This window comes from Pongo pygmaeus, chromosome 19 (assembly GCF_028885625.2).
Source record: "Pongo pygmaeus isolate AG05252 chromosome 19, NHGRI_mPonPyg2-v2.0_pri, whole genome shotgun sequence".
Lineage (NCBI taxonomy): Eukaryota > Metazoa > Chordata > Mammalia > Primates > Hominidae > Pongo > Pongo pygmaeus.
Window position 1 is genome coordinate 99,670,602 of NC_072392.2, and position 24,501 is coordinate 99,695,102.

At 58.4% G+C, this 24,501-nt stretch overlaps 1 protein-coding gene across 1 annotated transcript; it reads right to left on the reverse strand.

The window, feature by feature from the left end:
* Nucleotides 1–12,235: 12,235 nt before the first annotated feature.
* Nucleotides 12,236–13,417, reverse strand: LOC129017630 (uncharacterized). Its single transcript, XM_054458234.1, has 2 exons — nt 13,388–13,417; nt 12,236–13,090 (listed from the first exon to the last, which is right to left on the reverse strand). The coding sequence occupies exons 1-2, from the start codon at nt 13,415–13,417 to the stop codon at nt 12,236–12,238; spliced, it is 885 nt and encodes a 294-aa protein (XP_054314209.1).
* Between the last annotated feature and the right edge of the window lie 11,084 nt (nt 13,418–24,501).

Consider the following 24,501-nt stretch of genomic DNA (forward strand, 5'->3'; position numbering starts at 1 on the left):
ATGACCATGCAGAGACCAGCCGGCCAGGCCGTTTGTCCCAGACTGCACCCCTGGGGAGGCCCCACCCACCTCATGTGGTGCTTTCCCACGTGGCAACACCAAAGCCAGCAGATGCAGTGTTTGAGTCAGGCTGCCTGGGCTCTGTCCACAGCTGGGGGGCCTTAGACGAGGGACCTCTGGTGCTCATTTGGACAGCAGCATCATGGTGGCTGCCTCGGGGCTGGTGGGATTACCCAGCAGGACAGCCCAGGGGTCACTTTTTTTTTTTTTTTTTTTTTGAGATGGAGTCTCGCTCTGTCACCCACGCTGGAGTGCGGTGGTGCGATCTTGGCTCACTGCAAGCTCTGCCTCCTGGGTTCATGCCATTCTCCTGCCTCAGCCTCCCGAGTAGCTGGGACTACAGGTGCCCGCCACCACGCCCAGCTAATTTTTTCTATTTTTAGTATAGACGGGGTTTCACCGTGTTAGCCAGGATGGTCTCCATCTCCTCACCTCATGATTCGCCCGCCTCAGCTTCCCAAAATGCTGGGATTACAGGCGTGAGCCCCCGTGCCCAGCCTCTTTTTTTTTTTATTTTTTGACATGGAATCTCTCTGTGTCACCCAGACTGGAGTGCAGTGGCACGATCTCGGCTCACTGCAACCTCGGCCACCCGGGTTTAAGCAATTCTGCCGCCTCAGCCTCCCCAGTAGCTGGGATTACAGGTGTGCACCACCACGCCTGGCTAATTTTTGTATTTTTAGTAGAGATAGGGTTTCACCATGTTGGCCAGGCTGGTCTCCAACTCCTGACCTCAAGTGACCCACCCGCCTCGGCCTCCCAAAGTGCTGGGATTACAGGCGTGAGCCACCACGCCCAGCCAGGCCACCTTTCAACAGACGGCCCCGGTGGCCGTTCTCAGGTGGGACTGATCTGGTCCTGCTGCTGCCTTCACTGAGCGGCATCAGGAGAACTAGCTGGCCGCTGTCCAGGTTCTGCGCTCCCAGCTCTGCTGGGTCTACTCTGGAGTTCAGGGCTCATGATGGTGTCCCTGTGTGTAGGTCTGCAGAACGAGGTGGTGCGGGAAGGGTGGGCCCTGGGTCCCACCGACCAAGGCTCTGGAACTTCCTTCTCCATGTTGGGTGCAGGCTCGGGCCAGAGCTCTGTGATGCACCAGCGCCCTGCTGGGGGTGGGTGGGGAGCACAGAGCCCCAAGGTCTGCCTGTGCCTGTGGGTGACCAGGTAGCTTCTTCTGCTCTCTCTGCCCAGTTGGCCCATAGCAGCCTTAGGAGGGAGGCAGGGTACAGAGGGGTGGCAGAGGACCCTCGCCAGAGCCCAGGGTCCCTTGCGCCCCCAGGCCTTTTCTGGGGAGACCAGGAGGCGTGGAGGTCCCGGGGCAGCTGCGAGCCCTTTCTGGGCTGGCTCTTCACATGCACAGACTTGCCCTGGAGCTCCCTGGCCATGATCTGCCTTCACAGAAACCCCGGGGGGCCGGATGAGAAGGCTCCAGAGAAACGGGCCGTCCGTCGAGGAGCTGGCATCCAGATGGGGATCCCTCGGCCGACTTGGCGAGGACACACAAAACACAAGGTAAATGCCCAGAGGGTGTGTCTTGTGGTCCCCAGCACGGGCCTGGTGGATCTCGGTCAGCCTTTCTTTGACCCTGGTGTGGGGGCCACCAGTGCCTCCTCATGGCTGGCCCTGCTCCCGGTCACTGCTGGGCACCGATGACCCCCTCTCATTCTCCCAGGCACCCCCTGAGAGAGACTCGTGTGAGTCCAATTTTCTTCTTTCTTTCTTTTTTTGAGATAGGGTCTCACTCTGTTGTCCAGGCTGGACTGCTGTGGTGAGAGATCAGCATTTAACGCTGCCTCAACCTCCTGGGCTCAAGCGGTCCTCCCGCCTCAGCCTCTGGAATAGCTGGAACTACAGGTACATGCCACCACACTCAGATAATTTTTTGTTTTTATTTTGTAGAGATGGGGTATTACATTGCCCAAGCTGGTCTTGAACTTCTAACCCCAAGCAATCCTCCTGTCTCGGTCTCTCAAAATGCTGGGATTACAGGCATGTGCCACTGTGCCCGGCTTAGTCTGATTTTCTTTTTTTCTTTTTCTTTTCTTTTTTTTTTTGAGACAGTCTCACTCTGTCGCCCAGGCTGGAGTGCAATGGTGATCTCAGCTCACCACAGCTTCTGCCGCCCAGGTTCAAGTGATTCTCTTGCCTCAGCCTCCTGAGTAGCTGGGATTACAGGGATTACAGGAACCTGCCACGGCGCCTGGCTAATTTTTGTATTTTTAGTAGACACAGGGTTTCACCATCTTGGCCAGGCTGGTCTTGAACTCCTGACCTCATGATCTGCCTGCTTTGGCCTCCCACAGTGCTGGAATTACAGGCGTGAGCCACCCCTCCCAGCGAAGTCTGATTTTCAAATGAGGCTCAGCAGGGCCGGGAGCTACCTGGTCACCCAAGGGCACAGGCGGATCTGAGAGAAGGTGGTTTCCTGTGGGGTCCCGGGACCTGTAGCAGACAGAGCCTCTAGCCCTGCTCCTGGGGATCCTCGCCCTAGATACCCGGGGAAGTCGCTGAGCCTCAGTTCCTCGGCCCCTGGTCCCTGGCACCCCAGAGCCTGCCTGGCCTCCGACCCTCAAGCCTCTCACCTTTTCTTTTCCTCCAGGCTCCTCTCCCGTTTTCTAAACCTTCTCCTCAAAGATCCTCAGGGTCAGCCGGGCGCGGTGGCTCATGCCTGTAATCCCAGCACTTTGGGAGGCCAAGGTGGGCAGATCACCTGAGGTCAGGAGTTCGAGACCAGCCTGGCCAACAGGGTGAAACCCCGTCTCTACTAAAAATACAAAAATTAGCTGGGCCTGGTGGCACGCACCTGTAAGCCCAGCTACTCAGGAGGCTAGCAGGAGAATCGCTTAAGCCCGGGAAGCGGAGGTTGTGGTGAGCCGAGATTGTGCCACTGCACTCCAGCCTGGTGACAGAGCAAGACTCCATCTGAAAAAAAAAAAAAAAAAAAAAAAATCCTCAGGGTCCCCGGGAACCTACTGGAGCCAGGGACAGCCACATCTGGATGGAAACTGCAGTGCCCTATGGGGTCAGGCACATGCTAGAGGCAGCCAGGTCCCAGGGGAAGAGGAAGGAGAGGTGGTGCTGGCCTAGGGGGCAGGGGTGTGGGGGACAGGGCTAAGCCGGCCGTCTCTGCCAGTAGAAGGCAGCCTTTCCTGAAATGGACTTTGGGAGTTTGTGATATAATTGACGTCGCTGCCTGCTGGAGTCAGGAACTGGCCCAGAGTGTCATCCATCCCCTTCACTCCAGCCTCAGAAGGTGGAATTGTGCCCCCCAAATATGTCCAAGCCCTGATGCCCTCACACCTGTGAATGTGACCAGATTTAGAAACAGGGTCGGCCGGGTGCGGTGGCTCACGCCTGTAATCCCAGCACTTTGGGAGGCCGAGGTGGGCGGATCACCTGAGGTTGGGAGTCTGAGACCAGCTGGACCAAAATGGAGAAACCCCCTCTCTACTAAAAATACAAAAAATTAGTTGGGCGTGGTGGCGCATGCCTGTAATCTCAGCTACTCGGGCTTAGGCAGGAGAATCACTTGAACCCGGGAGGTAGAGGTTGTGGTGAGCTGAGATCACGCCATTGCACTCCAGCCTGGGCGACAAGAGCAAAACTCCATCTCAAAAAAAAAAAGAAAGAAAGAAAGAAAAAGAAATACGGTCTTTGCAGCTATAATCAAGCTAAGATGAGGTCAGACTGGAGTAGAGTGGGCCCTAATCCAGTGCCTGGTGTCCTTCTAAGAGTGAGACACTGAGGACGGGCACAGTGGATCACACCTGTAAATCCCAGCACTTTGGGAGGCTGAGGCGGGCGGATCACCAGGTCAAGAGATGGAGACCATCCTGGCCAACATGGTGAAACCCCGTCTCTACTAAAAATACAAAAATTAGCTGGGCATGGTGGTGTGCACCTGCAGTCCCAGTTATTCAGGGAGCTGAGGTAGGAGAATCACTTGAACCCTGCAGGCGGAGATTGCAGTGAGCCGAGATCGTGCCACTGCATTCCAGCCTGGGTGACAGAGCAAGGCTCCGTCTCAAAAAAAAAAAAAAAAAGACACTGAGACAGCCCCAATGCCAATGAGCTGTGCACTTAAAAATTGTTAAAATGGTAGATTATATATATAACCACAATTTAAAAAATAACCACATAAAATTTTAGGAGCCTGAAGTTACGGGGCGTGTATACAGTGAGGGACCGCACCGCCCGCCGGCAGCTTTCATCTGTCAACTCCTAGTGAGAAAAACACTCACCCACCAAAAAAAGGGAAAATCGAAAATGGTTCTGATTTCGAGAGTGAGTGCTTGCAGGACATTTGAGTATATGAAGTCAAATGGACAAATTCAAACCTGGGCCTTGTTACCAGGCAAGTTACTGAAATACTTCATTCAGTTTTGCCACCTGACAATATACAGTTTTAGAAAGAATATGTATACAGAAAAAGAGTGAAGCAGAGAGAGATTGGAGACCACCTGAAGCTGGGACAGAGGCCACGACAGGCCTCCCCGCAGAGCCTCCAGAAGGATCCACACCGCCGCACGTCGGTGGCCAGCTTCTGGCCTCTCAATCCGTAAGAAAAGAGCTTCCTGCCATTGAAGCGCCCAGTCTGTGGCCATTTGTTGCACAGCCAAGGACACCAAGGCCCGGACCCAGCTGTGTGTGTGCTCTGGGGAGGCAGAGGGTGAGGGGGACTCTCTGCTCCCAGGGTCGGTGCTTGGGGGGGGTCTCCCAGGAGCAGGATGGGGCACGGCTCCTCCCTCCTCCAGTGCAGGTTGGGAGGCCTCAGGGGGCTTCACCTGCCAGGAATGCCCATGGACCCAGGAGGCACAGGGTGGGGTTCCCTGAAATCTCTGGAGGCTGGGGCTGGGGGAAACAGGCTGTTCCAGGGAGGGGCCCTGGGACTGCGGCCACACACGAGCTGGGAGGGATCCGGCCTGTGCCTGGGCACTTAGCCTGAGTGTGGGGGGGACTAGGGCCTGTGCAGGTCACGTGGCCTCCACGGTGTCAGCTCCAAGGGACTCTGCTCAGCCTCCTCTTAGTCAACCTGGGGACGACTCCTTCCTGGTGGGACCTCCCTTCTTGAGGCTTCCCAGAGGCGCTCCTGTGTCTCTGGTCTCCGCTTCCCGGTCCCTCCTCCCTCCTGAAGCTCCATCCTGTCCCCAGCATCCCTGAGATGACATCCACGCCAGTTTCCCATTCCGTGCTCTGCGGCAAGCTCCGGAGTCCACATCTCCAAGCTGAGCAGGCATCCCTCACATGCTCCTGCTCGAACCGGCTGCCTGACGACCTCCTTGAGCCCAGCAGATGGCCACACAGAACCCTGAGTTGCCGTAGAACCTGCTGGCCCTCTGGCACCCATCTCAGTGAGGGGCCCCCTCACCCCAGGAGCACAGGCCTGTGGCTGTTCCTGTGTGACTCTGCTCCCCACACCCGCACAACACCCACAACAGATCCTGGGCATCTTCAAAATTCAGGCAATGTCCAGCTCGGGCCTTCCCAGCCACTCAGCTGCCTCCCCAACCCAGCACCTCCTCCCTGGCCCTGCATCCCCTCCGCTGGGACCTCCTCTGGTTCCCTCCCTGCAAGCAGCCCAGGCTTCAAGCCCTCCATGGGCCCCCCAGGGCACAGTCCCAGAGCCAAAGTCTTCCCCTCGGCCTTCCAGGACCTCTGTAATCCAGCCACCGGCTCGAACCCTCTGACCCCATCTCTTCTCCCCTCCCCATTTCCTGCCCCCACTGAAGGCCCAGTGGCCTCCTTTCCTTCCTGGAAGCCCCAGGGCCTTTGTGCCTGCCAGTCTCCCAATCAGAAATGCCCCCCAGTCAGGGCGCGGTGGCTCACGCCTGTAATCCCAGCACTTTGGGAGGCTGAAGCAGGTGGATCACGAAGTCAGGAGATAGAGACCATCCTGGCTAACATGGTGAAACCCCGTCTCTACTAAAAATGCAAAAATTAGCTGGGCGTGGTGGCCGGCACCTGTAATCCCAGCTACTCAGGAGGCTGAGGCAGGAGAATTGCTTGAACCTGGGAGGCGGAGGTTGCAGTGAGCCGAGATCACGCCACTGCACTCCAGCCTGGGCGACAGAGAAAGACTCTGTCTCAAAAAAAAAAAGAAAAAGAAATGCCCCCAGCTGTATGCCTCCTCCTCGCCCGCAGTACTGTACTCCAAGGTCACCTTGGCTGCCCCACTGAACACTGCAGCCCCTCGAGCCGCTATGCACACCCTCAACAACGCAGGCGCCAGCGCTTGGCTCCATGCCGTGTCCCAGCTCCTGTGCACCCACGCCAGCCCTGTGTGCCCATGTGGTGACTGAACCAGGCGGCCAGCTGACCCATGGGGTGCCCCTTCCCTGCGAGCTGCTTCCTTCCTCATCCACAGGGTACTTGGAGACTGGCTCCAGGCTGGGCCCCTGTCTGGAGCGCTGAGGCCTGCCTGTCGGCCTGGGATGACTGCAGAGGCTGCTGTCAAGGCAGTTGTGCTCCGTGGCCAGGACAAGCAAGCCGACCTAGGGGCCCAAGAGACCAAGATGAGCTCTCCAGCCCCACAGCCCGGCCCTGAGCCTCCTCTGCTGAAGCCAGTCCATGCGCTGACAGCGGTATGGGGCCTGGATGATTGGTGCAGGAATAAGCAAAGAGACCCTGGACCCGAGGGTGGGTCCAGAAAGCGGCCCCTCCCCTACACCGATTTATAACAAAGTCCCCTGCAGAGCAGGGGGAAGAGGTGGCCTTTCTCTGCCACATGTCCAGTATCAGTTGGACATTGACAGAAGAAAGTGACTCCATCCCCACAATTAATTTAAAATGAGTCACAGAGCAGGCTGGGCATGGTGGCTCACACCTGTAATCCCAGCACTTTGGGAGGCTGAGGCGGGCGGATCACTTCAGGCCAGGAGTTCAAGACCAGCCTGGCCAACATGGTGAAACCCTGTCTCTACTAAAAATACAAAACTTAGCCGGGCGTGGTGGCACACTCCTGTAATCCCAGCTACTCGGGAGGCTGAAGCACAAGAATTGTTTGAACCCGGGAGACAGAGGTTGCAATGAGCTGAAATTGCACCACCGCACACCAGCCTGGGTGACAGAGGGAGACTCTGTCTCAAAAAATAATACTAATAAATGAAATAAGTCATAGAATGAAGTGTGAAAACTAAGCCCCAAAGCTTCTAGAATAAAACATTGCAAAATCTCTTCAAGACACTGTGGTCAGGCCAGGCACAGTGGCTCACACCTGTAATCCCAGCACTTTGGGAGGCCGAGGTGGGTGGATCACCTGAGGTCAGGAGTTCGAGACCAGCCTGGCCGACATGGTGAAACCCTGTCTCTACTAAAAATATAAAAATTAGCTGGGTGTGGTGGCAGGCGCCTGTAATCCCAGCTACTTGGGAGGCTGAGGCAGGAGAATCACCTGAACCCAGGAGGCAGAGGTTGCAGTGAGCTGATATCGTGCCATTGCACTTCAGCCTGGGCGACAAAGCGAGACTCCGTCTCAAAAGAAAAAGAAGACACTGTGGTCAGCAAAGATTTCTAACATAGAACACAGAGGGACTCGCCATAAAAGACTGGGCTTCCTTAAAATCAACAATTTTGAGACACCATCAAGAGAGTAAAAAGGTAAGTTGCAGATGAATGTACTGTTCGCCTCGGTTTGTCTTAATAGATTCTGATGAATGTACTGTTCACCTCAGTGTGTCTTAATAGATTCTGATAAATGTACTGTTCGCCTCAGTGTGTCTTAATAGATTCTGGACCAAGGTCTTCTGCCCAGAATATATCAAGAACTCCTACAAATTGATAAGAAAAAGATAAACAAACCAATTTTTAAAATGGGCAATACACTTGAACAGGTACTTCTCAGACCTGGAGCGCATTGAAAGGGCTAAATGCAGTGAAAAACTGGTCAGCCTCATTAGTCACCAGGGAAATAAGCATTTAAACCACAATGAGATGCCACTTCATACCTTCACAAAGGCTAAAATTACAGACTGACTATCCGTTATTTCTTTTTTCTTTTTTTGGAGACAGAGTCTTGCTCTGTTGCCCAGGCTGGAGTGCAGTGGCGCGATCTCGGCTCACTGCAAACTCTGCCTCCTGCAAACGATTCTCCTGCCTCAGCCTCCCAAGTAGCTGGAATTACAGGCATGCACAACCATGCTAGGCTAATTTTTGCATTTTTAGTAGAGATGGGGTTTTACCATGTTGGCCAGGCTGGTCTTGAACTCTTGATCTCAGGTGATCCACCCACCATGGCCTCCCAAAGTGCTGGGGTTACAGGTTTGAGCCACTGTGCCTGGCCAAAGACTACCTATTCTAAACGTTGGTGAGGATGTGGAACAACCACAGCTCTCCTCTCTTTCCAGTGGGAGTTTAACGTGGCACAACTGCCTGAAAACCATTTGGTGATTTCTGTGAATTCCTATGCCTTCCCTATGAACCAGTAATTCCACTCCTAGATGGGCTTAACCTGTGATGGTTAATTTTCTGTGTCAACTTGTCTGGGGCACAGGGTGCCCAGATATTTGGTGAGCATAATTTGGGCTATTTCTTCGAGGGTGTTTCTGCATGAGATGACCTGGTGCTCTGAGTGAAGCTGACTGCCCTCCCCAGTGTGGGCTGGCCCCATGCACTCAGCTGAGGAAATACTAGGATAGAATAAGAAGTCCCAGGAATCAGAGGGCCGGCTCTCCCTGGGTCTCAAGCCTGCCAGCTTTCAGCCTGGAGCGGTGGTATCGCTCTCCGGGGTCTCCAGGGTGCCAACTGTGGCTCTCGGGACTTCTCAGTCTCCATCATCACAGGAGCAGATTCCTTCTCATCGATCTCTTTCTCCAGATACAGAGATGGGTGTGTCTCCTGGTGGCTCTGGTTCTTTGGAGAACCCCAGCTAATACACACCAGAGACAGAGAAGGGCTTCTGTGACCAAGGGACACAAACAGGAACCTGCTGAGCAGAGTTCCTCATCACAGCCCTTGTGCGTTTCTTTTTTTTTTTTTTTTTTTTTGAGATGGAGTCTCGCTCTGCCGCCCAGGCTGGAGTGCAGTGGCGCAACCTCCGCTCACTGCAAGCTCTGCCTCCCGGGTTCACGCCATTCTCCTGCCTCAGCCTCCCCAGTAGCTGGGACTACAGGCGCCTGCCACCACGCCCGGATAATTTTTTGTATTTTTAGTAGAGTTGGGGTTTCACTGTGTTGGCCAGGATTGTCTTGATCTCCTGACCTTGTGATCTGCCCGCCTCGGCCTCCCAAAGTGCTGGGATGCCACCACGCCCGGCCGTTGTGCATTTCTTTAGGGATGCCGTAACAAAGTTCCCCAGTCGGGCGGCCTAAAGGAACACCACTGCATTCTCTCACAGTCTGTAAAGCCAAGGCCTGGAATCAAGGCATGGGCAGGATCGGCTCCTTCTGAAAGCTCTGAGGGAAAATCCTTCCGGCACCTCTCCGCAGCTTCTGGGGACTGCAGCAACGCCCCCCGGGTATCTGTGTCTGGTCTCCCTCCGCCTCGCTCTTCTAAGGACACCTGTCATTGGATTTAGGACCCACTCAACTCCAAGATAATCTTTGTAAATGTCATTAATTAATTTGTAAATGTCACCTGAGATCAAGAGTTCAAGACCAGCCTGGCCAACATGGTAAAACCCTGTCTCTACTAAAAATGCAAAAATTAGCCTGGCATGGTGGTGCATGCCTGTAATTCCGGCTACTTGGGAGCCTGAGGCAGGAGAATCGTTTGAACCCAGGAGGCAGAGTTTGCAGTGTGCTGAGATCGCGCCATTGCACTGCAGCCTGGGCAACAGAGCAACACTCTGTCTCCAAAAAAAAGAAAAAATAAATAAAGAATAGTCAGTCTGTAATTAAATGTCATTAATTAATGACACTTACAAAGATTATTTTTCCAAAGAAGGTCCCTTTCATAGGATCTGGGTGGACACATCTTTTGGGTGCCACCATTCAACAAGCCCCAAACCAGAAATGACCCAAATGTCCATCAGTGGGAGGCTGGGTCAGTGTGCCGTGGTTTATTCCTACATGGGATATAATTCAGCAACAAAGAGGAGCCACTGATGCATGTGGCAACTCAGATGAATCTCCCAGGCCTGACGCCGAACTCAAGCAGCAAGATAGGACCAAGGCCTGAGGAAGGTGAAGCTACCAGGTGGGCCTTAGTAGCGGACCCTGGTCAGGGCTTGGAGTGCCGGCTGAAGACCCAAGGGCTGCACGAGAATCTCATGGGTGAGAACGCGTTGAGCTGCAGCCCAAAGATGGAAGCATTTATTTATTTATTTATTTATTTATTTATTTATTTATTTATTTTTGAGATGGAGTCTTGCTCTGTCGCTCAGGCTGGAGTGCAGTGGCACAATCCCAGCTCACTACAACCTCCGCCTCCTGGGTTCAAGCAATTCTGCCTCAGCCTCCTGACTAACTGGGACTACAGGCATGCGCCACCATGGCCAGCTAATGTTTTTCACCATATTGACCAGGCTGGTCTTGAACTCCTGACCTTGTGATCCGCCCACCTTGGCCTCCCAAAGTGCTGGATTACCGGCGTGAGCCACTGCGCCAGGCCGATGGGAGCATTTTACCGCCTGGATGCTGTACCTTGACTGAAAAGGGAACCCCAACCAAACCCTGAAGCTGGGGTGGGTGCAATTTGAGTTTGGGGAGGGTGGTGAGCAGGTGCGGGTGGGGCTGGGGGAGTCAGGGGGGCTGGGGGAGTTGGGGGAGCTGGCAGAGTCTTTGGGGCTGGGGGATTCCAGGGGGGCTGGGGGAGTCGGGGGCTCTGCCTTTTGCAGCTTGGCCTCAGGCACTCACTCCACATCTCTAAGCATCAGTTTCTCCATCTGTCAAATGGGTGAGTGAGCCCCGCCCCAGACACTGCAGAGCGCGCCAAGCCAGGCAACTTCTGGGGGGCTTAACGAGTGTTCGTCTTAGTCCACCTGCCCCGTGGGGAGAGCCCACTCCACAGGGAGGGAGCCGGGCCGGCCTCGAGGCAGGAGGCTGGAAGCAGCACTTGCAGGTGTGTGTGTGAGCAGGCCAGTGTGTGCTGATGCACGTGTGTGTTCACATGAGCACATGCATAAATATCTCAAGTGAAATTAACATCGGGAAGAGTCCACCAGAAATGAAATAACACACGTGGGCTGGCTCAGTATTTTTTTTTTTTTTTTTCAGATGGAGTTTTGTTCTTGTTGCCCAGGCTGGAGTGCAATGGTGTCGTCTCGGCTCACCGCAGCCTCTGCCTCCCTGGTTCAAGCGATTCTCCTGCCTCGGTCACCCAAGTAGTTGGGATTACAGCTGCCTGCCACCACATCCAGCTAATTTTTTGTATTTTTAGTAGAGATGGGGTTTCTCCATGTTAGTCAGGCTGGTCTCAAACTCCTGACCTCAGGTGATCCGCCCGCCTCGGCCTCCCAAAGTACTGGGATTACAGGCGTGAGCCACCACGCCGCGCCCCGGTCTTTTTTTTTTAAGAGAGAGTTTGCTCTGTCACCCAGGCTGGAGTGTAGGTGGCACAATCTCGGCTCACTGCAGCCTCCACTTCCCGGGTTCAAGCAATTCTCCCACCTCAGCCTCCTGAGTAGCTGGGATTACAGGCGCCCACCACCATGCCTGGCTAATTTTTGTATTTCGGGGTTTCACCATGTTGGCCAGGCTGATCTCAAACTCCTGACCTCAGGTGACCCACCTGCCTTGGCCTCCCAAAGTACCGGGATTACAAGTGTGAGCCACCGTGCCCAGCCAAGACTCTTTTGATGTCAGAAAAAATACTGAATGCCAGAATCTGGGCTCATAGTGTGTGGGCGGCTACACATCAGGGTTCAGCATGTATGTTGAGGGGTCTGCCTCGGCCCCTCCATTCCTGGGCCCAAGCAGATGGGGTAGCAGGTGGGGAAGGGTCTCAGTTGTCTGGGTGGGCTTTCTGGCCCACCCCACTCTCCCCTCCACCCAGGATGGGGTGTCCTGCTGGATCAGGGAGTCTCAGGGCTCCCAGGCATTCTGAATGCTGGAGCTTGGGCACCACTGCACTGGGTCCCCTCCCCAGGGCGCAGCAGGCCCTACGTCAAAGGACATGCCCACCCTACCTCCCCCTCAACCCCTCAGTCAGGCCAGGCCCTGCCCAGCCCCCTTGGGGCTGCAGTTTCTCAGGGAACAGCACTGCCCAGAGCGCCTCCCCCACGGCAGCCACTGCCTGCCCTGCCCTAGGCATCCCTCCCTGCGGCCCCACAGGGACATGAAGATAGCAGCATGGCGGCAGGCTCCCTGTGCAGTGTGCTTCCTGCCAGGAAACTCGTCGGCCTTCCGCTGGCATCACACATCCCTGACCCTCCCTGAGGGTCCTCCCAGGTTTCCCAGGCCGGGGGCAAGGGGCAGAGCAGCAGGAGACAGGAGTGGTGATCCACCAGGCAAGGTGCTGGGCTGGTGAAGGCAACCTCTGGGATCCCTGTCCTGGCTGGGGCCAGGAATGGGAGAGGCTCGGGGGGATGCTGGGGCAGAGCCCGGGAGCTGGAGGGGAAGCAGGCGGGGAGAGAGCAGAGCCCCGCTGAAGGGAGACACACTGAGCCCTGGGCACAGGTGGGGCAGGCTTTGAGTCCTCCTTGGCCAGGAGACTCCCAGGAGGGATGGCAAGAAGGCAGGGGTGGGCCACCAGGAGCCTGCAGAGCCCGTCCACATCTGCCAGGCACCGCCTGTACGACAGGCCAGCTCCCAGTGTGGTTGAGGTCCCAGGTCCCTCCGGCGCCCAGCAATGCCCAGGTCCCAGACAGGACAGGTTGCGGCCTCCCTCTCACCAGCAGGACCTGCTGGGCATCTGAGCTGCCTGGGGTGTTACAGGTGAGCCAGTAGTGGCGGGTGGGAGGTGACGTGTCATGGGTGAACCAGCGGTGGTGGGTGGGAGGTGTTGAGCCAGTCCTGGGCAGCGTATGGCTGGATGGGAGATCTCCCAGGCCATACTTCGAAAAGGACAAATGGACTGGGTCGCTGCCCTGGAGCTCATAACACGCACCTGGCTGTGCCCCCCGCTCCCCCCACACCCCGCTCCCCACCCCTCCACCCCCCTGCTCCCCCCCACTCCCCACCCCCCCACCCCTCCACTACCCCCCCGCCTCCCCCCACATCCTCCCCGCTCCCCCCATCCCCCCCAACTCCCCCCGGCTCCCGCCCACTCCCCCCACACCCCCCCACTGCCTCCGCTCCTCTCAATCTACCCCACCCCCGCCGCTTCCCCCCACTCCCCCCATCCCCCTGCTCTCCCCCCACTCCCTACTCCCCACCCCCACCCCCGCCCAGGCAAGCCTCAGGGGTGGTGGCTGTGACTGCAGGAGCAGAGCCAGAACAGCTGGCGGAGACCAAACCTGGTCATCCTTCGCAGGCTGTGTGGCCATGGGCAAGTCACTCTACCTCTCTGGGTCCTGGTCTCCACATTTTCAGAGTAGGGGCAGTTTCTCTGTGCCCTGAAAGTGGCTGGGAGTCTAGGCCAGGGGACAGCTCAGGGCAAGTTCTCAAGGGCCCCAGAAGCATCTGGGGTTCAGGGGAGGCTCCAGGATCCCCAGTTTCCCACCTTTAAATGAAGTGACTCGAGACCCTCTGAGATGAAGGGACCCTGGACGTTGATCATTTTGACCTCCCATCTCTAGGAGCACGTCCAGAGTCTGCCATTCCTTCCAGAAAGGAAAAAGAAGAACTCACACCAAGGTCTCCCAGGGAGGTGGGGGTGGGGTCGGGCAGCAGCCAGGAAACATGAGAATGTTCGTCATGGTGGGCAGGTGCTGCACGGGCGGCTGGGCAGGGTGAGTCCATGGTCAGCACCAGCAGCGAGCTGTCATCTCCCTGTGCCTCAGTTCCCTTCTCTGTAAAACAGAACTCTGCACCCCCCCCCCACCCCATGCCGAGGTGCTGGGCAAAGCTGCGAAGGTGCTGGTGCCCGGCCACCCTCAGTCAAGGTGGCAAGAACTCCTCGGTGAGTGGACGTGGCCCCACAGGGATGTAAGGGATGAGGCAGAACCCAGGGCTCCCCAAGTTCCAGGTCCACGCTCCCCTGCACACGGGCCCACCGCCGCCCTTTCCAGAGAGAAAAAGAAATTTCTGTCTAAAGCCAGTCAGAATGCCCCCAGACTCCACACTGGTGACGTCCAAATCTCCCCAGACACCAGTGTGACCTCAGTCCTTTCTCCCAGCCGGTTCGCTCAGCCCTTGCTCCCTGCCGGCCCGCAGGTCCTGGTCCTTCTGCCACAGGCTAGCAGGCACCCCACAGCCGGATGGCGGCTCAGACAGAGACTAGGGTGCTGGATCTCCTGGGAGGAACGTCACAGCCACACCCTCCGCCGGGCTGGGGACAGCTGCCCACGGGCCGGGCCAGGCCAGTGCTGGGATTATGTCTGGGGCCACCCAACAAAGGACCACAAGTGGGGCAGCTGCAAACAACAGAAGTTTATTCTCTCTCGGTCCTGGTGGCCGGAACCAAAATCAAGCTGTCGGCAGGACTGTCCTCTCTCTGCAGGCTGCAGGGCAGGTTCTTCCCGCCTCTTCTGGCGTTTGGTGGCCCCAGGCGTCCCGTGGACATGGCCTGTCTCGCCTCCCTCTCAAATCTCCCCCGACCTCCGTCTTCTAAGAGCCTTTGTCTCTGGACAAAGACCCTTTTCCCAAATAAGTCTGTCGTGTTCACAGGCTCCAGGTGGACCAATCATTTGGGGGCCGCCACTGTGCCCACTGCAGTGGAGTCGGGGACAGGGCCACTCATGGCCATGAGGCCACAAACGGGTGTGGGGTCTGAGAGCAGCAGGCAGGTCACCCAACACCAGACAGGGGAAAGCCCAAGCAGGGGTGGCCGAGAGAGCTGGGAGGGCAATCGGGTGAAACGCCTGCCCTCAGAAGAAGAGATGGGACATGGCACTCGGTGGGGCCTCACCCGCGGCCTCTGGTTCTCCCCGTGCCTTGGCGCCACCCCCGCTCCATCCTGTCCCTTCACTCCCCTGTGGGAAAGGGTTTTCCCACAATGGCCTGGACAGGGAGGGCTCGGGAGGTGGGTGACCCGCCCGGTGTGCCCAGCTGGAACTGGCCAACTTGGGCCCAGGTCCATGTGAGTCCCGGGCCCCGCTGCCTCCTGAGACCAGGGAGCGTTTCCCTCTCTGGCGATGAGCACGGGAGCTCCTGGCAGGATGGCGACCGTCCGGCAGGCCCGGAGAGGAGGCAGCTGCTGCATCCTCGGCGCTGGCTCTCAGGGATGGCTGGGCTGTTAGGCCCGAGCTAGACCTGCTGCTGCCGTGTGGAGAAGAGGTGGCCCCAGGAGCCCACTGTCTCAGGTGTGGGCCATCTCCATGCCTGTGCCTGTCCTCATCACATACCAGGCAGTCCCCACCAGCACCCACATCCTCACCAGGGCTCTGCACGGCCCCTCCTCTGGTCCCCACCCATGTGTCAGCCCCTCATAGTTCCAGGGGGCCAGCCGGCATCCCCGGGACCCAAGCCCTTGGAGGATGTGGTCTAGGAGGATGGGACAGACACCTCTTCCCCAGGCCTGCCTCTGATGTGTCACCCAAACCTTTCAACTTTGCACCTCAGGTTTATTTATTTATTTATTTTTATTTTTTTGAGACAGACTCGCTCTGTCGCCCAGGCTGCAGGCTGTGGGGTGTGGCGTGATCTTGGCTCACTGCAACCTCTGCCTCTCAGGTTCAAGCCATTCTCCTGCCTCAGCCTCCTGAGTAGCTGGGATTACAGGTGCGTGGCACCACACCCAGCTAATTTTTGTATTTTTAGTAGAGATGGGGTTTCACCACGTTGGCCAGGCTGGCCTTGAACTCCGGACCTCAAGTGATCCACCCACCTCAGCCGCCCAAAGTGCTGGGATTACAGGCATGAGCCAATGCACCTGGTGGGACCTCAGGTCTGTAATCATCTAAATCACCCAATAGCGGGAGGCAGCAAGACCTGGGCAGCGAGGGCCAGGCAGGAGGGCCATCTGCCTGCCCCCTGCTGTCCCCTCCCCACCCCCACCTCTCCCAGGCACTACAGCCTGGGGCAGCCCCTCTCCCAGGGCCCCACCCTCAGCCTCCTGTGCAGGTGAGCAGGAGCAGGCAGCCTCACTGGAGCCCAGATGATGGAGCCGGAGCCCCTGCCCCACCCCACCTGCATTTGAGGGGTGGGCTCTGCTTCTGGCCATGGGGAAGGACAGCCCCCCACACTCCACAAAGCCTGCGCCTTGGCTGCTTGGCTGTCTGGGCCAATTCTGGTTGTCCTGAACCAGAGGCCACCAGTGGCCCCCGTGGGGGCTCAGAACCAAAATCCCACATTCTCGGAGGTTTTTGGGGTCCTCATGGTTGGGTAGTGCAGCAGTGTGCAGGCTGGGAGGGAAGCCTGGAATCAAATCCTGGCTCCCCTTCTTCCCGTTTGGTGGCCTTGAGGGGGAGTGAGGGCTTCCTGGTGACTGAGCCTCGCTTTCCTCGTGTGTCCTGGGCTCGGAGAAGTCCTTTCTGGAGGAAGGAGGGTCCCTTCCTCTTGGTCAGGGCGGGGAGGAAATGTGCCCCAAGGAGGGATGGCAGCGCCCACTGCGCCCATTTCCTCTTTCCCCCACCCCGGGCTCCTTCTCTGATCCCGTGCTGGGGACTCTTTCCTGCCCCTCAGAGTCTGAGGCTTCTAGACCTGCGCTGTTCATACCTTGACCCCACCCCAGCCCCCATGTTCGCAAGCCCGTGTCCCCTGGAGCCACTTGTCACACAGGACCCTCTCCTGCGGAGTCCCTGGGCTCCACTCGCCCCCACGGGGTTTCCAGCTTGCAGCCTGGGGTCCTGGGACGGGTGCAGGGAGGCAAGTGGCCCCCAGCCCAGGGAGCCACATCATGCAGAAAATTCGGCAAAACCCAGCTTCCTCCGAGTGAGGCGGCTGTCCCAGGGCAAGCTCGATGAGGGCACTGTCGCCCCGCTGCCCCTTGGCCATGGCAGGGTTAGGCTGTAGCATGGGCAAGACTCAGGGGTGCAGAAATCGGAAGGGGAGTCCAAAAGGGGGTCCAGCCCTGCCCAGCAGCCTCACCGCCTGGTGGTTCATCACCCCCATGCTGGGCGAGCTGCCCCCTCTCCAGGGCAGGGCTCCAAACCGCTCTGGGGGAGGCTGGCCTCAGCTGGGTGTCGGGGGGCCTGGTCCCATTTGCCTGGACGCTGTGGGCACCCTGCTCCTCTGGTTCCCCGGGGTCCTGGGCCTCTTGCGGGCAGGAATGCCGTCTGTGCCATCTGGCCAGGGCTCCCCTCACTGTGCACCCTGGCGTTTTGGGGCGTGGGAAGGTGTTCAAGGCTGGTTTCTGTTTCCCCGTCAAGCCCTGAGTGGAGTGCGACCGGAGGCTGGCCAGTGGCTCCCCGGGCACCTAGGGGAGGCTGTGGGCAAACTGAGGCAGTCCAGAGCCTACAATCACTCCAGGGGCCTGTGGGACAGGGATAGGGCTAAGGGGGCCTGGCACCCTGTGGGTTCCCCAGCAGTGTGGCTGGGGACATGGGGACAGAGCCCACCTTGCAGCCTCTGATCTCTGGGCCTGGACATTTGTTTGGAGTAGTGTTCATTAGTTTGTTTTGTTTTCTTTTTTTTGAGACGGAGTCTCTCTCTGTCGCCCAGGTTGGAGTGCAGTGGCGCGATCTCAGCTCACTGCAAGCTCCGCCTCCTGGGTTCGAGCGATTCTCGTGCCTCAGCCTCCCAAGTAGCTGGGATTACAGGTGTCCACCACCACGCCTGGCTAATTTTTGTATTCTTAGTAGAGACGGGGTTTCACCAAGTTGGCCAGGCTGGTCTTGGACTCCTGGCCTCAGGTGATCCACCCGCCTCAGCCTCCCAAAGTGCTGGGATTACAGGTGTGAACCACCATGCCCGGCCTGTTTTGTTTTCTGATTGCAAAATGAATACATTTCAAAAGGGAAATCTGAAAAATATAGAAAATCCACCCGTCAACCCATCATGCTATACCCAGGTGCACTACCTCCAGCTTTCAGGTCCCCCAACCTCAGCCAAGGGTCTCCACATACTTCTCCCTTCTGTAATTGGGTCTTTCTGTGGGGGCTGGGGAATGGGTGGATGGATGCCCAGGGTGGGGGCTACCTCCTCTGGACTACCAAGACCTCTCCAGCAATGAGGCGCATGCTGGAGCCAGACCAGGACCGGGGTGTACTCACCATGAGCTTGTGTCGCCATCTGGGCCTGGGCTGGGAGCAGGAACCTCTGGGGAAGGGCAAGCATGTTTCAGAGTCATCGGGATCAGGGCCACCCTCTCCCTTCCCCAGTGTCTGCAGCCATTTTCATAGGAAAAAAACTGGGTTTAACAAAGCTGTTCCAGACCTCCAGACCTGAAACTGATTTCTACCCTTCTGTGTGGCCCTAAGGCTCCCAGGCACGAGGCGCATAGCTCGGGGAAGACAGTGCCTCTGACACCCATTTAAGAGTTAACTGAGGCCAAAAAGCCACTCTGCACGCCCCTCTTGTTCAGAGGTTCACTGATCCCCTGGTCCCGTGGTCACCACGGGGTATGGGTGCAGACAAAGCCGTGTTCATGGAAGCTCCAGGCCTGATGACAGTGGCACAAGGACCCCATTCTCTGCTGTCCCCAGCTGCATCCCCTCCCCCAGCCGGCCTGACATCAGAGACAGCGGGTCAGACATCCCGGGATCCCCCACTCCCACCCCAGGACGCAGGCTCAGCTGCTGGGGCTCAGGGAAATTCACAAGGGGGCCTGTGCCGGGGAGACGGGGGGTGGATGAGCTGCCTGAGTGGTGCAGACAGCTGCAGCTTGGCCCAGCAAGTCTTCAGTGGGAAGCTGCCTGCATTTTTACAACTGATATTTGAACCTGAAAGTGGAGGTTCACATCCAGCCTGTTCAACGTAATCTTGTTGGTTCCAGTCCAACGTGACCTTTTGGAATCTGGTTTCCAGACTCTTGCCATATATTAGCAGTTCCTCCCGGCTGCAGGCTGCGATCTGCCTTGCTGGGGCCTCATCTCAGAGAAACAGGCTGGCCGGGAGCATTCGGAGGGGCTTCCCAGGGAGAGCTGGACCCTGACACATCTTTCCGTGGGTGCTGTGGCCAAGATGCCCAATGGCTGGTCATGAGGCCCATTTTGTTCTGCTCCTGGTCTACAAAGTAGAAGTCGGGACGCATCATGTCTGCCCCAGTCATGAGTCTTAGGGTTGTCCCAGGCCCAAAAGCCAGCCAACCCTAGTACTAGTTTTCCAGAAGAATCCAGAGCCTACGCACCCAGGCCCTCAGTGTGAACAAGGGCGCGTTATTTGCTCTCACAGTCTCCTTCTGCTCATCTATAAAATGGGCATGGCCACCATGCCCTCTGTGTCCCAGGCTGTCTAGAGGGTTGAGCAGGAAGGGTAGGATCTGGTACCCACGATGCCCCCGATGCCCACGCAGGCTAGAGAGGGGAGGAATGGAGTTGGCTTAGGCCTGGCTCTCCAATGCCCTCTCTGGGATCTGAACCAGGGTTCTGTCCGTCCCCTGGGGCTGCCTCCCACAGGCCAGCGCTCCTTTATTTCTCCCCGTTGAGCACCCGGGGCGTAGGAATGACAGCATCATTTCCCCAAGCAGCCCCCACAGGGCTCCCTGGATTCCTCTCTGAGAAGCACATGCGCCGGCTCTGGTCTTGGCTCCGTGTACCCCAGCACGACAGAACAAGTGCGACAAGACCAAGGCCTGCAGGGCCGCGGCAAGTGCCCGGAGGGGCGGAGGAGGGGGTAGGGGGTATGCCGGCGCCCGCCAGTGTCGCTGTCCCCGCGCCACATCCCCCCCGGCGTGACCTTCCCTGCCGCGCGGACAAAGGCCAGCAGAGCAGGCGGCGCTTTTAAGGACGCGGCGGCGCGGCGGGCTCGGTGCCAGGAGGCGCCGGGGGTCGGAGGGAGCGGGCGCTCGAGGCCAGAGGAGCGACCCCCGGCAGCCACCCAGGCGCGCCCCGCTCGTCACTCGCTCTCTTCTCCTACTTGCGCCGGCCGGGGGCGGGGCGGGGCGCGGCGGCGAGGGTGGGGGCTTGGCAGCCGGGGTCCTCCCTCCCCGCGCTGTGCTGGAGGCAGCGGGGCGCTCCCCGGAGCTGGGGCGCGGAGGGAGGGCCGAGGGTGCGTCGGGGCCTCATCCGGCCTGGACCCTCCGAGCGGGAGCGACCCGGGTGCGGGGCCGCACTCTGCCTGGCCGCCCCGGGCGCGTGGAACGGGAGCCGAGGTTCCGCCCGAAATGCGGCCGGCGAAGGGGTGCGGTCCGGGCGGGGTCGCGCGCCCCCAGCACGCGGCCTGGGCTCCGGAATCTGGGAGAAGCCTCCAGCACGGGCTCCCGGGCGCACAAACTCGGGGACGCCCTTCCTCCCGTCCCTGGTCCCTCCCCGAAAAGCGACGGGGACGGGCCTGGAGGGAAAGGGATTCGGTTTCGCTCCACTCTCGTCAATTTTCTGTTTAATGTCACCGGGCCCCACTGTGGGAGTAGGAAGCGCGTCACCCGGGCCATAAATTTGCGGTGATGGCGCCTCCCCAGACGGAAGGACAGGGCCGACTCCGGAGCAGGTGGGGCCGCCGGGACTCGACCCCCGCGGTAGGCGCTGCGCGGCTTCTCCCGACGCGGGTCTCGGGCGCGCTCGGCCGCCCCTCCCGCCGCATCCGCCCGCGCCCGGCCCCGCCGCGGGATTTCCAAAGGGCTTTTGTTCCGGGCTTGGATGTAGAGGCTTTGATTTTTTTTACCACCCGCCTCAGGAGACTTTTTGCTTGGAAAAGTCCTGCTATTAAAACAAAAACAAAAACCAATCAATTCCGGAGGGAAGAAAATGCCTCCAGTGTGTGTCTGCGTTTCCCCCGGGCCAAGGACGGTGGTCAGGGCTGCGTATTGCCCGGACCCCGGGTAGAGGAGGCGCAGAGACCTGGCCCTAATGGACTTCGCTCGGAAAATCCCCGGCGGAAGTGGCCGGAAGAGCGGGCGGCTGCGCGGGTCTGGGCCCTGGCCCAGGGCAGGCTCGTCTGGCCTTCCTGCCTTGGCTGCTCGGAAAGGGATTTCTGGGGAGTCTCCCTTTGGGGGCACTTTCCCCAAAACTCCTCTCCCGCCTGGGGAATTACCCCTGCAGCGGGTACTGATGCTTCATGAATTGAGATGGAATACATATTTTTTCAGGCCAGAAAAAAAAAAGGAATCCATTGAATGATTTTTAATTTAATGGATCAACTGTCCTGTTAACAAAAGAGGCGGTGGCCGTGTTTGGAGCCAGCAGTCAGGTGGTCCAGGGGCTGGAGGTGAGGGCTTTGCCGCAGGCCCATGCTGCTCTGTGAGAACTCCAAGGAATAACTTACTGGAGGGCTATAAATGATGAAGGTAACCAGGCCGAGGACTCCAGTGCCCCCAGAAGTCGCGGGGGAGAGACAGTCTGTCCCCTCTGGTCCAGCCCAGGGAGGGCCTGCAGCCTCCCCATGGGAGCCATGGCCAAGAGGGAGAAAAGTCTCCAGGGCTGGAAGGCAGGTGGGAGGTGGGGCTCATCTCAGGGGCAGGGCGTGGGGGTTTGTGGGCCAGGACCCACCTGAGAGCCAAGTCTGGGAGGTGCATGGGGAGCCCAGGGCGACCTGTGTGCCCTGCGGGATGCTCCGAGGCCTCCCGCTTGTGTTGGCAGCACCCACCCTTGGGAGCCCTCAGCTGGGGCCACGATGCTGGCAGGGTGAGGCCTGGCAGGGTCTGAGGCTTTTGGAGGGTGGGGGCTAAGGGAACCCCTGGTGGAAGCTGCCTTCAGGGTTCCTGCCTGCCTTGAGGATGGGTGATAAGGGGGCTGGATCCTGCCCTCCTGCTGCCTGGGCTCTGTAACTGACGCTCAGAGGACCGGTTGGGGTTGGGTGGGAGACCTAAATGCTCCACGGTCCTGTAGGTCTCAGCTGGTCTGGCCCTGCCACCCAGCCCGCACCCTTCCCCTAGGGCCCTCTCACCAGTGTGAGAATAGGCCTGGGGAAGTCTGGGCCCTGGAGGCCCCCTGACCCCCACTGTCCAGACACCCTGACAGCGACACGTGTAAACACAGCCAAACAGTGGAGACAGGCAGCCCTGCCTCCGCCTCTGCAGCCAGGCCTGGTCTGGCAGGGAGTGGAGGCAGGTGTCCTTGCAGGGAGGGCCCGAAGCCAGGCTGTGCCTTGGAGGATGCTCCCGGAAGGACCACATAAGCAGTGCCCTCATTTGGATTGGTCCTGCCTGAGCATTGTCCCCAAGCAGGGCAGTTTCAGCCACTAGGCCCTCCCAACCCCCATCTGTCTGATCTGGGCTTTCTCTCCCGGGTCTGGCTTCCTGTCCTCATCCTCGTGAGCAGGAAGACTGAGGGCTGTTTGGGGTCAACCTCCTGCGGGGAAAACCGATTACTCTTTATTCCAGCGGATCCCCAAAGCGCATCCCTTGGCCCAGAGATTCCCAGAGAACCCCGCCCCTCCAGGTCCACCCCTAGACTGGCTGCCTGTGGGGAAGGAGCCGGACTTTAGGGACGGCAGCCTGGCATGGTGGAGATTCCCTGGGCTCCTGGGCCTTTCTCCAGCCCTCCAGCCGCAGAGGAGGTGACAGTGACCAGGAGGCTGGAGGGGCAGCAGGACAATGGTGAGTGGAGGGGGGCTGGGAGGCTCCCTCCTCAGCCTGGGGGTCCCTGGCAACTCCCACCTTCCTTGATCCCCTCTAATAATTGCAACAATCACAGTCACTAATAAAAAGGCAGGGGAAACCAGGCAAAGGGGCGCTTCTGCCCTTTATGAAAATCACTTTAATTTAACCCAGATGGGTCTCGTTGATAACCTCATACAACGAGCACCCTGAATTATACTTTCCGTGAGAACACACTGGTTATATTTAGCCACAAATTACGACTGTGTTTAACAAGCAACTTTGAGAGCGGGGAGGGGGCCGGGCAGCCTCCTGACCTGGTTGGACAAAACCAGCAACTGCAGCAATGGAGCCCCCATCGCTGGAGGGGACACCCACAAAGCCGTGCCACGGGCTTCTGAGTCTCTCTTCTCTGCTGCTGTGGTTTCTTTAAAACACTTACAACCTCCTCCCGAGGTCTGTCGAGGAGACTGTGGCCTGCAGGTACAACCTGAGCCTCCCCCAGGATCCCTGGGACTTCTGCCTTCCCACACCCCCAACCTGGCTCCCTGCTTGGGCTGGAGCCGGGACCTTCTGGGAGTGCCCAAGGAGGGAGAGCCCAGTTTGACGGGCTGGGGGCCGTGTGTGCCTGGAGGACAATGCTCCTACCCAGGTCTGGCCCCTGACAAGTCTTGCTCGTCTGTGGCCTGCCTCAGCCCTCTTATCCTGGGCCTCAGCCCAGGCCTGGTCGGGAGGGGGCAGGCGCTGGGGATGAGGGTGCGGGCGCTCCCTCCATGCGGCCCCCTCCCCTGCCACCTCATCCCCTGGGTCCTGATGAATAATGAAGGGGCTGTGACTGGAAGCTTCGTTTTCAGTGGGGGCAGCCCCCTTCCCTTCGGAACCTTCCCCGTCCTCTTCCCCTCCACAACAGTTCTGCTCCTACGAAGGGTAAGCCCCCAAAGGCAGAAGCTGTGGCAGAGAAAAGGCTGCCCCCCACTCCAAGGCACAGACCGTGGGGCTTCCTGATCCTCCCCAGAGCCAGAGGCCACACCGCTGAGCAGGGGAGGTGAGGGGGGAACACACAGACCTTTCCCCCACACCCTGTTCCCTCCAGGCACCAGGCAAGGCCCTGATGAAAAGAACTCGCCCCAGTCGATAGCAGAGGGGCTAATACAGGCAGATGGGTGGGGTGGGGTGCGGGGGTCAGGACCTCTTCCGGGAGGGAGTGGGATTGTTCCTAACCCCCTGCCCCCAGCTGTCCTCTGGAACACTGATTCTGGGGTGGGGGTGAGCTGCCGCTGCCCTCCTGTTAAGGGAGGTCTCTGTGCTATGAACCATCTTAGGCCCCCCACCTCTACCCCGCCTATCCCTCCTGCCGCCAGCCCCAGCCTCAGGCCTGGCCTCTGGACTTGTCCCCCTGCGCCTCTGGTGGGAAGAATTAAGAGTCAATTTTTGTCGTCAAGAAATTGTTTCTAATTTGCCCTTTGACTAATGGCCCAGGGAACAATGGAGAGATACCCAACACACGATTATTGGGGGCGCAGCGCGGCTGCTCTCTGGCCGAAGCAGGCATTTATTTGGAGCAGCGGCTAATTCACAATTTCATGTAACTTGCCTGACACCCCCACCCCCTTGTATTAAAAAATGATTATTTATATGATGATTTCAGACAGAGCAGGATCTCAGTGGTTTGGGAGCCGGGAGACCTACATCTGCTGCTCTTGGGGAGCGTGGGAGTGGGAGAGGAGTGCTGGAGGGGGCTCCAGGGCTGGGCCTGGTTCTGGGGGAACAGGGGCCCCTAGGCTGGAAGGGAGAAGGCGGTTCTCGGGAGCGCTTCTGCGTGTGTGATATGCCTCTGTACGCATGTCTTGTGCATGTGGGAGTGTGACATGCTGCACGAGGCTCACCTGTCTGCCC